The following is a 12,053-nucleotide window of genomic DNA, read 5'->3' as shown; positions in this document are numbered from 1 at the left end:
TAAACAGGAGTCATGGTTACCTTTTTAATTCAGAAAGGAGAGCCAAGATTTGGGGAGGGAATGGGGTTCGGAGAGAAAACAGTGCCCGGACTCCGAACTTCCCACCCTAGGGGTATGAACCAGGCTGGGTCCTGGGTTTTGTGCTGGGCAGGGGCTGCCCTGAAAAGGGGTGACCCTTCTGGACTGGTCAGGCCATAGGGGAGCATGAACTGTGCCTTTAAAGCCCCAGATCTCTGGTTTTCATCACAGGGCAGTCCTGGGTGGGTTTGGGATAGGGATGGGTGTTTGTCTGGGGTGGCCCCCTCCCTGAGAACCAGAGAAGCAGGCAGGAGCTGAGAGGCCCCCAGGACACAGGCAGGCCTGGGTCCCCGCCCAGCAATGAGCCAGCTTCTGCACGGGCCCCAGCACAGGGAGGTGGGCAACCACCTCCCTCTGCTCCAGAAGGAGTGGAGTGGGCACAGGCCCAGGGACCCACATTCAGGACCCCTCCGGGGCCCGTCTCACAGGAAATGCCCCGGCCCAATCCACCCAACCTCATCCTCCACCCAGCAAGTTCCTTATCATCTGCCCACTGAAGAAATGCGGAAAGAGCAGACGTGAGCCCCCTTCCCAGGGTGGGTGTATATTTTGCTGGTTTGGGCTCCAGTGAATCCCACGGGTGGGAGTGGGGGCACTACTTCTTGACAATCTGGATGACGTCCTCGTGCTCCATGGTGTGTGTCAGGCCCACCCGCTGCGGGCTGTACTTGGTGCTGGTGCCCTGGGGGTGGGGAGGGGCTCATCAGCCTCTGAAGCACCCAGCTGAGGCTGACGGAGCTGCGGGGGGTGGGGCGAGGCGGTGCTGGGGTCTAAAGTGGGGGTCCCAGCACAGGCAAACCATGCAGCTTCGACAGCAGGACTCCCAGGAGTCAGACTGCCCTGGACCCCAAAGCAGGAGGCCTGTGGCTGGTCTGGTGACGGACACCCTGGTCCCCACATGGCAGGACGGGGCCACCCTCCCAGAAACTCACCCACACGAGCGCGTACTTGAACTGGCTGGCGAGTGACCGATGGATGCGGTGGCACTGGAGGGAGAGTGGGACAGTGAGCCTCATGAAGCCTCAGCTCACAGCCACTTGGATGATCCCGCTTCCCGCCTCCAGGGCACCTGCAGGCTGGGGGGCCACAGCCACAGGAGGACCTGGGTCCTAGCGGAAGGGGCCCTCTGCCCCCTGTGCCAGAGCGGCAGCCCTGACAGCTGCTCCCTCAGATGGGCAAGTGTCCCAGGAGAGAGGGAGGCCCTGCAGGGCAGGGCTCCCTGGGCTGAGACCCAGGCCCCTCTGCAGCAAGCCTCGCCCCTGCGCTCTCTGTGCCAGCTGGCAGCACACAGCCCACACCCCGCAGTCACTCCTGCCTCTGGGCCTCTGCACCTGCCACCCACTGGCTGGAACACCCTTCTGCTCCCAGCTTCTTCACTTTCCTTCCTGGCATGGCTGAAGCCCCAAAACCTCTAGAGCTGGTGGCCAAGGGCCTGAAAGGGCTGGGGTTTGTGCCCCCTGCAAAGATGCAGGGGGCAGCGACAGGGGGGGCCAGCTCCCAAGGGCACCTGGGTCAACAGGCTGCGGCCCCAGCCCCTGGTCATTGCAGTCCCCACCCCGTGTGGGACTGTTTAGCTCCAGGATTGGGGGACTGGAGTTTGCAGACCACAAAGGACCCAATTCTGGCAGGCAGCGGGCCTCCTTTGTTCAGCACAGACTCTCCCTGGTGATGGGGTGCAGGAAGCACTCAGCCCCCTGGGGTAGGGGGCACGTGGAAGGGCCAGCATTCGGGGTACATGACTTGGAATGAACCACCCGGAATTGCCCAGGCTGGCAGCTTTCCTGACTGAACATCTGGAGGGCCCCGAGGACCCAGCAGCTCTGGTGTGACAGGATGGTGACGACCACTGCTTCCTGGGTGTCCCTGTGCCAGGCAGCGAGCCCGTGCCCAACCCGTGGGTGCTGCTCCATGCCTGACTGCAGCTGGGTGGTGGGATGCACGTCCAGTGCCTGACTGCACGTGGCTGAGGGTCGGCCAAGTGCCCAGAGGACATCAGACAGGACCCCGAGGGGAGGGGAGGGGCTCCCCACCCCTGGCAGGTTCACTCACCACATGCTCCACAGAAGCCCCTTTCCGGAGAATGATGGCATCCGTGAAGTCTGGCCTCTCTGCACGGGTTGGGGGGAGGGTGGGAGTCAGCAGAGCCAGGGTGTGATGCCACAAGGCTTCTCTTTACAGGGAACAAGGGCCCTTCCACTATCCACCAACTGCCCCCCTACTCTCCAGCATACCCTTACTAAGAGTCCTGATCAGGCAGGCTCTACAGCCTTGACTCGACACAGAAAATCAAAACACACCCCCATCCAGGTGCAGACCCCTGCAAGACTGTCAGCCGTGAGAGCCCTGGCCAAGGGGACCTGCAGGAGAACCTGGACTGGACCAGCTCCAGCTGGGCAGCTCGTCTCCCTCTGCCGATGCTAACTGCCCAGACTCAGCTGCAAGGCATGTGCTCAGGGGTGGGACTTGGGGGAGGCTCCTGTGCTACTGGTTCACTAAAGCTTGGACGTGGGGCCTGTTACAACTGGGGAAGCCACTGCTGGGCTGTCTCCCCCTCAGCGGCCCCTGGAACTTGGCTTCCTGTGCCACTAGGGCCCAGGTAGAGGGTGATGCTGGCTTGGAAACAGGAGAGGCTCTCACATGGAGCCTGCTAGGCCAGAGTCAGCAAAAGGGGGAGGGCGGCTGTGCCGGACTCACGGCCTCGCTTCTTGGTATAGATGCAGGTCAGGGCCAGGTACTCCCACAGCATCTCCAGCAGATAGTCCAGGTTCAGCTTCATGCCGCAGCTGCCGGGAGGAAGGAGGGGTTGGTCAGAGCGGCCCTGGGGTTCCTGGCACCAGGCTAGTACGGCCCTGATGGTGGTCGAGGGTAGCACACCAGTAGGCCCGACGGCTCTTCAGCTGCCATGCCTCCCGTCACCATCACGCTCCTGCCTACAGAGCCCGGCCATCTCTCTGGCACTCTTGGAGGGCCCAGGGCACCTGTGACGGCCAGGGCAGCTAGGGGCAGAGGATGACTGCACAGAGCCCTCCCCCACGGCAGCCCAGCAGGGGTTTCAGCGGCTGAGTGGGCCTTGGCTTGGTCCTCTGCGGCTGCACCGTTCTGAGTGGAGTCCCGCCCTCCCCCGAGGTGAGAGTGAGCACATCAGGATGGCCGGCGGCCCAGGTGTGGCAGCAGGAGGGGAGCAGGTGTCCTGAGGAGTGACCCTCGTGCCTGCTGCTCTCTGGATGCTGGGGACACCCAGGAAGCGGTCCTCTCATGGGCCCAGACCACCTTCTTGGTCCCCGAGGTCTTAACTCCTCAGGAGCCAAGCCTCACTGTGGTGCTACAGAGCATGTGGGTGGAGCCAGTGTGCGGCAGGGGGGCCGGGCATGAGGCCAGGCTGCCCCTGCAAGGCCTCTGCAGCCATGGTAGGCCGGGGCGTAGGTGGCCCCCAGGACTCACCCCTCAGAGAAGCCCCACCTGAGGATGTTGGGACCTTTCCCTTCTGGTGGAGATGACAGAAGCCACGTCTCCCAGGGCCTCAGCGGCAGCCTGGGGCTCCCTGGTTAACTGCTAAGCCACGAAGCCCTAACCACTCTCACCATGGACCTCGGTGGACGAAGTCCTTCTGTTTCCTGAACCAGAGCTCACCCCACGTCACCCCCTGTCCCAACCTGGTCAGCGTGGGACCTGGCCCAGGTCATGAGCAGCCCAAGGACGGCCTTCTGCCTTGGGCTGCGCAGAGGCCAGAGAGATTGGCTCTGCTCAGCCTCACCTGATGACCACGCTGTCGGGTTTCCGGGCCAGGCGGTCCACTTCTTCCATCGAGATCTGGTCAATCTTGTTATAGACCTAGGGTTGGAAAGGCAGAGGGGGCTGGGGAGGGGAGGAGCAACTCTGTGCAGGACCAGACCCCCTTGCTGCCTCGGGGAGGGGGAGGGGGTGCAGCAGAAGGGGCCTGAAGTCCAGCCCCCAGAGACCAGGCTGCACTCCGGGGTCTGGCTGGATGTGCCTGCATGACTCAGCAGCCCCTGGGGTGAGGCTCTTGCCAGGTCAGCTGGGGTGGGGGTTCCTCCTCCCAGAGGGCCTGGCGCCACTTACATACAAGCACGGCATATACACGCGGTTGCCCACAATCACGTCTATGAACTCGTCTGGGGAGCAGTCTTCTCGGAAGAGCACCTCAGCGTTGAAGATCTCTGAGGGGCTCAGGTTAAGGATGACCTATGCATCGGCAGCCCCTCGCCCCCCAGCCCCACCAGGAGGGCCCCATACAGGTGGTCTGCATCCCCCGCCCCCGCCCCCGGCCCTTCTGGTGAGGATGCTGTACTCATGCAGGATCAACTGCACCAGCTTCTCTGAGCACTGAGTCAGTGTGACCGTGGAGTTGAAGGAGATGCCGCCTCCTTTCTTGGGCTGGAGGAGAGAGAAGGAGGCACCACTGATGGAGGGGCAGCTGCAGCCCCGCCCTACCCCACGTGCTGGCAGCCTAGCCCCCAGCTCACACCCAGGTGACAGGTAATGGGCCTCACCTTGAAGTAGATGTTGGGCTTGTGCTTGTTGAGGCGGATGCCCACCGACTCCAGCTCCTTTTCCAGCAGAGACCTGGTGGAGCCCCACAGCCTTCATAAGGGTCCCAGGCAGGCTGCACTGCCTCCACATCACAGTTAGCCCCCCACCCCATACCTGGACAAAGACAAGCCCTCTCCCCCACACCACCAGCTCCCTAACATCACTTTTAGCCACCAGAGACAACGAGGAAGAGCCCTGGACACTCTGGCCAGCCCAAGGGGAGACAGGCTGGTGTGCCCTCAGCCGCAGGTCAGGGTGTGAGCAAGGCTCTGCTGCTTGGGGCTGGGCTCCTGGTGGGTTCTGGGCAGCACTCGGCACACCCAGGCCAGCACGGCATAGCCCCAGCCTCCACACACAAGCCTCTTGAGGAGGCCACTCACACTGGGTGCAGCTGTGGACCACCCTGCCCCTGCTCTCATGTGTAACAGGGCCATGTGCCCCTGGACCACCCACCAGGAGTTCAGGGACACAAGAGCTGCAGCCAGTGTCCCGCCACCCACCCCAGGGCTTCCCTGGGCATGCCAGCCTGCCCTGCCCCACCACAGACCTTTGAACCTCGCCCTTGGTGGCGTCCAGCATCATGATGACAACATCAGCTGTGCGGGCCACAGCGATCACCTGCCGGCCACGGCCTTTCCCTGGTCAGAAAGGGGGTACTGGTTATAGTGACAAGCGCAGGGCTGTGGGACCCCCAGCCCAGGGAGCCCAGACTCCTCCCCTTGCAGAACCGCATGGACTTTGCCACCTGTCATCCTGGAGCAGGCATGTCTCAAACCCTGTCCTACTCATAGAGATGTGAGTTTTAGGAGGAAGCCGACATCAGCACCTGGGGAGGAGTAGTGCTCCCCACTGTGCCCCCACCAAGGCCTGAGCCTCCACCCCCACTGCCCATTCCTGCCCCCACCTTGTGCTGCGCCTTCGATGATTCCAGGGAGATCCAGGAGCTGGATGTTGGCGCCTTTGTACTAGGAAGCAGGAGAGGAGTGAGGTGGAGCCGGCAGGCTGGGAAGGGCCCGACTGAACCCGGCTCGGCCCCAGGGCCAGGTCTGAGCCTTGTCCCACCCCAGCCAGCCCAGCGCAGACCATGTCCTGAGAGTGGGGAGGCCTCCTGGGAGGGGACCACAGTCGTCACTGCTGGTGGTGACAGCGCTTCAAAGAAACCACCTCATGGGGTAGGTGGGAGGTCCAAGGCTACAGGACCCCGGCTGCCCAGAGCTCCAAAGCTTCACAGAGAACAGGACCTGGCTGGCCAGCCTCAGGGAACCAGGGAGGGCTTCACACTGGCAGATCCTTGGAACCAGCCTGGACTGCAGGATGGGCCAGGCGTCTCTGGGGTCCTGGCAGCCCCAGTCCCCAGAGGTGTCCATGCTTGAGGCCAGGGCAGTTCAGCCAAAAGTCTCCCCACCAACCCCCTCCCCCACACAAGCTCACCCTCCCTCCTGGGACCCAGCAAACCCCAACTTACTTCAATGACCCCAGGGATGCAGGTCAGGGTTGTGAATTCATAGGATGCAGCCTCACTGGCGGTGGAGGTCATCAGACTTAAGAAGGTGGACTAGGAGAGAGAAGGCCATTGCAGCGGGAGTCGTGCCCTGCCTCCTGGAGAAGCCCACACACTGGGCGCCCCCCTCAGTCACCCTGGCTGGGGTGTGATGACAGTAGCTGGAAAAGTCACCTTGAGCCCTGACCAGTGGGGGTTGGACATCAGAGGGCCCTTTTGTGTCCAAGGCCTCAAGCCTGTCTGGAGTGAGAGGCACAGGGACCTGGTTCCTAAGAGGGTTCCTGCTGTGTATCAGAGCCCGTCCCCAGCTCCACGGAACCCTCAGACCCTCCTGGGCCTGGCAGACTTGAACTGGGTGACAACCCCATGGCACAAAGCTGCTACTCCAGTGAAGGTAAGGAGATAGGGATCCTCCAGCCTGAGACAGCTGACTGTGGGGGAGGGTGAGCGGGAAAGGGTCTGGATGGACCCTGCAGCCAGTCCATTCTGTGGACTGAGAGACCTGACCTTCAGTCTCATTTCTGCTGGAGGACCCTGGACCTCCTCCTGATACCAACCTCATGAAGGAGGCAATAAAACAGGGAGCACGGTGACCCTAGTGATGGATGCTATGGCCCAGAGGCCAGCAAAGCAGTGGGCAGTGCCAAGAGGGCAACCTGGCCTGGCAACCCCATCCTAGTCAGCAGGAAGCTGGGCACAGCTCACTTACACACCCTCAGGCCTCCAGAATGAGGTTTGTGAAAGAATCACAGTCACACATTCTCTACACAGGGCGCCTCTTAGAAACTTCAGGAAAGATAAAAACCTGGTGGTGCAGACAGGTGTGGGCAGACAGGCAGCCCTGAGAGTCACGGTCGCCAGAGGCCAACCTGGGGGACATCCCTGAACCCGTCTGAACCCTGCAGTGGGTGGTCTGGGCCCTCCTGTGCTCAGAGCCCTGATTCCCAATAGGGCCCAGACCCCAAGAGCATAGCCCCTGGTCACTAGAGTGGCTCCTTCCAGCCTGGGCTTCTCATCTGGAGAGAATGCCTTGCAGATTGGAAAGTAAGCTTGAAGGAAAAGGGTAAGATGAATGAGTCCCCAGCAATGTTCAAGGAGTCAGAGCCTGGCTGTGCTCACGGGCCGCCTGCCTGGGGGCAGCTGGGCACCGAGGTCGCACTCGGCCAGTTCAAGGCCTCACTGCCACCCCGTCCCCCTCTTGCCACTGCTGCTGTGCCCCGGGCCCCACCTGGGCCGGTAAGCCTACTCTTCCTCCGCCTCAAGGTCTGCTCCTCAGGGCTCAAACACCTGCTCACAGAGCAGCTGCCCTGGCTCCCAAACCTGCCCTTCCCGCTTTCCTGGCCCCCACCTCCCAGCTAGGGGGCTCTGAGGGAGCAGGGACAGAGTGTGCCTGGCATGTGGTGCACACTCAGTAAACGAGGCCAAGGCCAGCAGAGCCTCTCTGACTGGGAGGTGACAACATCCCCACAGGGCTGACAAAGGGGTGCAGCCTGACTCTGGAGAGGCTGGCTCTCCTCCGTCTGTGGAGTCGACTCAGAGGCAGGGAAGAGGTGCATCCGGGTGGGAGCAGAGACAAGCCGCTTTCCTCCTGGGGCCCACGCTGCCCATCACTGACCTTACCCACAGAGGGAAATCCGATCAGTGCCACACGGGCATCGCCCGACTTCATGACATCAAAGCCCTCTCCTTTGGATGAGGACGATTTGGACGGCTCCAGGAGCTGGGCCCGATACTTGGCAAGTTTTGCCTTCAGCAGACCAAGGTGGTACTCGGTGGCTAGAAGACACAGCAAAAGACAGGAGGTAAGTGTCCAGGGCGGGCTGGGAGGGACCCATATGCTCTGAATGCTGGCCAGGAGGCCCCAGAGCCAGGTAGCAATTGTCAAGGAGATCAGAGGAGAAGAAAACCACCGCTCAGTTAAAATGCCCTTGGCTTTTCACTTCACTTAGGACAGAAGCTCCTTACTGAGACCTGGAGACCCACTGTCAGGGGTTCTCAGCCCTAGCCGTACCACTCCTGGGGGCATTCTGGGGCTATTTTCTGCTGTCGCTGGGAAGATGAAGTCCTTCAGTATTCATCAGGCAGCGGCCGAGAAAGCCAGGTGCCCTACAAGGTGTGAGTCAGTGCAGCAGAGCCAAGAACTGTGAGGTGACTTCCCAAGCTTGGAGGCCGGGCCCAAACCCAGGTCCGCCAGACTCAAGACCGCTCCAGGCTGCCGGCAAGGATGTACCTGTTGGGTCTCCTCCTGGACGGCCCCTCACTAAAGGGCAGAGTGCTAACTCCCCAGGCCCAGCCGCCAGGAGACCCGGGTTCGAATCCCGACCCTGCCTATCCAAGTCGGACGCTGCTCCAAGAGCTGAGGTTCTCCATTCGGCCCTGTGGTCCGGCCCTGATCCCGCCCGGGCCCGACGGCTCCTGCCCGCCGCCCGCAGCCCTGGCGGGAGAGGCCCCGCGGGGCCGGCCCTCACCCTTATTCTTCTGCGTGCGGGCGATCTCTTTCTCGATCTCGGAGATCTTCTCCAAGATTCCCATGGCGGCAGCTGAACCGGGCGCACCGGCCGGAGACACAGCAGCGGACCCCTGAACTCTGGCACCGTCGGCTGCGGCCGACCAGCGTGCGCCGGAAGCCCACGGAGAATAGCATCCCTGTGCGCCTGGCGCTCGGGTATTCAGAGTCCGGGCGGGAGACGTCGAGGGGAGCGATATTGGTTCCGCCCCTGGGTTGGCGGGGGCTGGGAAAGCGCGATGGGCCGGACCGGGGCGGAGCCCGGCCGGCGGGGCGGGGCCAGGCGAAGGAGGGCAGGAATGGGGCGTGGGAGGTAGAGAGGGACCCTCAGCTGGTGGGCTCCGCTTTGCGGGTTCCCAGCTCAGCCGGCTTTGCTGGTGTAAGGAAAAGGCGCCGAGCTGAAAGCCTAGTGGCTTCTTTTGCGTTGAGGTTAAACGTCTGTCCCCAACTTCGCCTTCCTACCTGCCAATCAGATGCCTCCTCATAGGATGCAGTCGAGACAGCATCTCCTAAGTGCAATCCTTACCTGAAAATGCTGTATCTGAGTTTAGACTTGAGGAAACATCAGACAAACTAGAAAGTGGTACGTTTTATAGGACAAGTGGGCTGTCTTCAAAATTGTCAGTGATACAGGTGGACGGGATGGGGGAAGGATTGTACCAGATTAAAAGATGTTAAATATAACGTGTGAACTTTGCCTGGATTCTGGTTGAAATTTTTAAAAGGAGTTATGAGAAGACGTTCTGAGGACAATTGGGGAAATTTTGACTTTGGATAGAATGTTAGATATTACAGTTGTTGTTCAGTCGTTCAGTTGTGTCTGGCTATTTGTGACCCCATGGTTGGAAGTCCAAGGTCAGGGTGCCAACATGGCTGGGTTCTAGTGAGGGCCCTATTCCTGCCTTACAGACCGCTGCCTTCTTGCCCTGTCCTTACACGGCCTTTCTTCCGGGAGTATGCACAGGGACAAAGAAAGGAGACAGAGACACAGGTCTCTGAGGATGCTTTTTTTTTTTTTTGCTAGGCCTCAAGGCATGCAGGATCTTAGTTCTCCAGCCCGGGATTGAACTTGGGCTCTATGCAGTGGAAGTGCAGAGTCTTAACCACCGAACCACCAGGAAATTCCCTTCTGTATGTTTTTAATACAAGGTTGGGAGTGGGGAGCAGTATATTGGAAATCATGCTGTGTTCAAATTCAAGGTTAACTGTGAGCTTGGTTAAATTTCTTAACCTCTTCTACACTCTAAAAACAGGGATAACATGGTTGTTGTAAAAGTGAAATAATTTGCTTGCTCGAAAGTCCTCCTTGAATGCCAGAGCCACAGTCAGTCGAGTCTCCCTGGTGGTGTTACATCTTCTCCAGATTCAGCCCATGTTTGCCAACACCGTTGTGCACAAGGCTCTGGGCTGAAGAGGGGTGTTGTAAGCCCAGCTTGCTCTTCTCCTCCGCTGCTGACAAAGCCATGATACGAGCCCTGTAAAGTGCCTGACCCAGCAGCTCAAGCTATTAACAGCGGGGCTGAGATGTGAAGTCCAGTGACTGCAGGGTAACAGGTAGACTGGGGAGAACACCTACATGTTTGGCTCCGTGAGGTTCACAGGGGATGGGAGGGGAGAGCCTTTGGGAACTGAGAGGTACAGGCAGGTGTGGAGCCCTGGCCCATGGAGAAGGGGTCTCTGCCCCAGAGGCAGTTCCTGGCTCCCACTGCCACACTTGTGCCCACGGAGGTGTGCTATCGGTTTACACTCAGGGACACAGAAATGTCCTGAAATGTGACTCATCTTCCAAGAACCCTGGGACCTCTGCTGTTGTGTCTGCTTCACTTGCAGTCTCCAAAGGGTCTCTTTCTTCATAAATAATGTGGAATCAGGCCACTCCCAGGATGTAACCTGAAGATCAAACCAGCCTTTCCTGCTTGGAATGTCTGGGTCCCCCAGACCCAAGCCTGGGAAGCCAACTAGGAACCTCTTATGTTCACATCACCCGAGGAATCTTTGGACTTAGTTGCTGTGCAGCGTGTGGGATCTTAGTTCCCCAACCAGGGATCAAACCTGCGTCCTCTGCATTGCAGTGAGTTCTTAACCACTGAACCACCAGGGGAGGCCCTCGCCTGAGTAATCTTTAAGAGCTGACAAACTTCTAGACAGGCTGCTGCTGGATCTCCGAAAATATTCAACGTGTGCATCAAAGGATACCATATCAACAGAGTGAAAAGTAAACCCAAGAAGTGGGAAATATCTGCCAGCCGGGTACCTGATACGGGGTTAATAACCAGAATATATAAAGAAGTCACTGACCAACAGCAACACAACCTGATTTTTAAAACATAGAAAAGACTTGAGTAGACATTTCTCCAAAAAAGACATATTAATACAGCCAACATGTTAAAAGGTGCTCCACACCACTAGCCATTAGGCAAATGCAAGTCAAAACCAGGGAGATAACACCGCACATCTGTTAGGATGTGTGTAAAGTATGTACATGTAACAAGTGGTGGTGAGAACGTGGAGAAATTGGAACTCTCGGGCACTGTTGGTGTGTGTTAGTCACTCAGTCATGTCTGACTCTTTGCAACCCCATGGATTGTAGCACACCAGGCTCTTCTGTGCATGGGATTCTCCAGGCAGGAATACCAGAGCAGGTTGCCATTGCCTTCTCCAGCACTGTTGGTAGGAATGTAAAATGGTGCAGCCAACTGTGGAAAACAGTATGGAGGTTCCTCAAAAGTTAAAAATAGACCTACCATCTGATCTAGCAATTCCACTTCTGAGTATACATCCAAAAGTGAAAGCAGAGACTTGAGGAATTGGTACACCCATGTTCATTATTTGCAATGCCCTGGAAGTGGAGTAACCCAAGTGTTCATTGATGGATGAACAGATAAACCAAAGTGGTCTATACAGTGGTCTGTTCTTCAGCCTTAAAAAGGAAGTTCTCACACACGTTAAGTGAAACAGGCCAGTCACAAAAGGGCAAATACTGGTGACTCACTTACACTAAGTCCCTGGAGTGGTCAGATTCATAGAGACAGAAAGTAGAGTGGTGGATGTCAGTGGCTGGGGGTGAGGAGCTGGTGGGAAGCAGGGAAGGTTCTGGAGATGACAGTGGTGAAGCTTGTACACTATGAATGTGCTTAACATCACTGAATTGTACACTTCAAATTAGCTAAAATGGTAAATTTTTAAAGGATTTTTTGACGTGGACCATTTTTATTTTGAAAATTTTGTTTTTGGCTGTGTTGAGTCTTAGCTTCAGCACCCAGGCTCCTTGTGGTGGCTCAGTAGTTGTGGCACACAGGCTTAGTTGCCCCAAAGTGGGTGAGATCTTGGTTCCTGACCACAGATGGAACCTGCACTTTCCTGAACTGGAAGGCTGAAAATCCACCAGAACTGTCTTGATTTAGAAATAGGGCAGAC

The 12,053-nt window shown here is 58.4% G+C and overlaps 1 protein-coding gene across 1 annotated transcript; it reads right to left on the bottom strand.

The window, feature by feature from the left end:
- DRG2 (developmentally regulated GTP binding protein 2) lies at window positions 1-8,803 on the bottom strand. The gene is made up of 13 exons (XM_040245817.1): window positions 8,599-8,803; window positions 7,746-7,906; window positions 6,095-6,184; window positions 5,534-5,594; window positions 5,177-5,267; window positions 4,590-4,662; window positions 4,383-4,473; window positions 4,159-4,256; window positions 3,833-3,909; window positions 2,773-2,861; window positions 2,128-2,186; window positions 1,011-1,064; window positions 1-760 (listed from the first exon to the last, which is right to left on the bottom strand). Exons 1-13 carry the CDS (start codon window positions 8,660-8,662, stop codon window positions 674-676), a joined length of 1,095 nt encoding a protein of 364 aa, XP_040101751.1. The 5' UTR covers window positions 8,663-8,803; the 3' UTR covers window positions 1-673.
- Between the last annotated feature and the right edge of the window lie 3,250 nt (window positions 8,804-12,053).

This window comes from Oryx dammah, unplaced genomic scaffold (assembly GCF_014754425.2).
Source record: "Oryx dammah isolate SB20612 unplaced genomic scaffold, SCBI_Odam_1.1 HiC_scaffold_8, whole genome shotgun sequence".
In the NCBI taxonomy this organism is placed as follows: Eukaryota; Metazoa; Chordata; class Mammalia; order Artiodactyla; family Bovidae; genus Oryx; species Oryx dammah.
Note: the sequence above shows the minus strand (reverse complement) of the source record. Positions and strands in the feature narration are given on the sequence as shown.

Bases quoted from the DNA above. Each gene is read 5' to 3' on its own strand.
- DRG2 (XM_040245817.1), bottom strand. From the start codon at position 8,662: ATGGGAATCTTGGAGAAGATCTCCGAGATCGAGAAAGAGATCGCCCGC. The intron at 5,595-6,094 runs GTAAGTTGGGGT...CCTGCTTCCTAG, and splicing joins GCATCCCTGGGGTCATTGAA to TACAAAGGCGCCAACATCCA. The intron at 2,187-2,772 runs GTGAGTCCGGCA...CAACCCGTGCAG, and splicing joins CTATACCAAGAAGCGAGGCC to AGAGGCCAGACTTCACGGAT.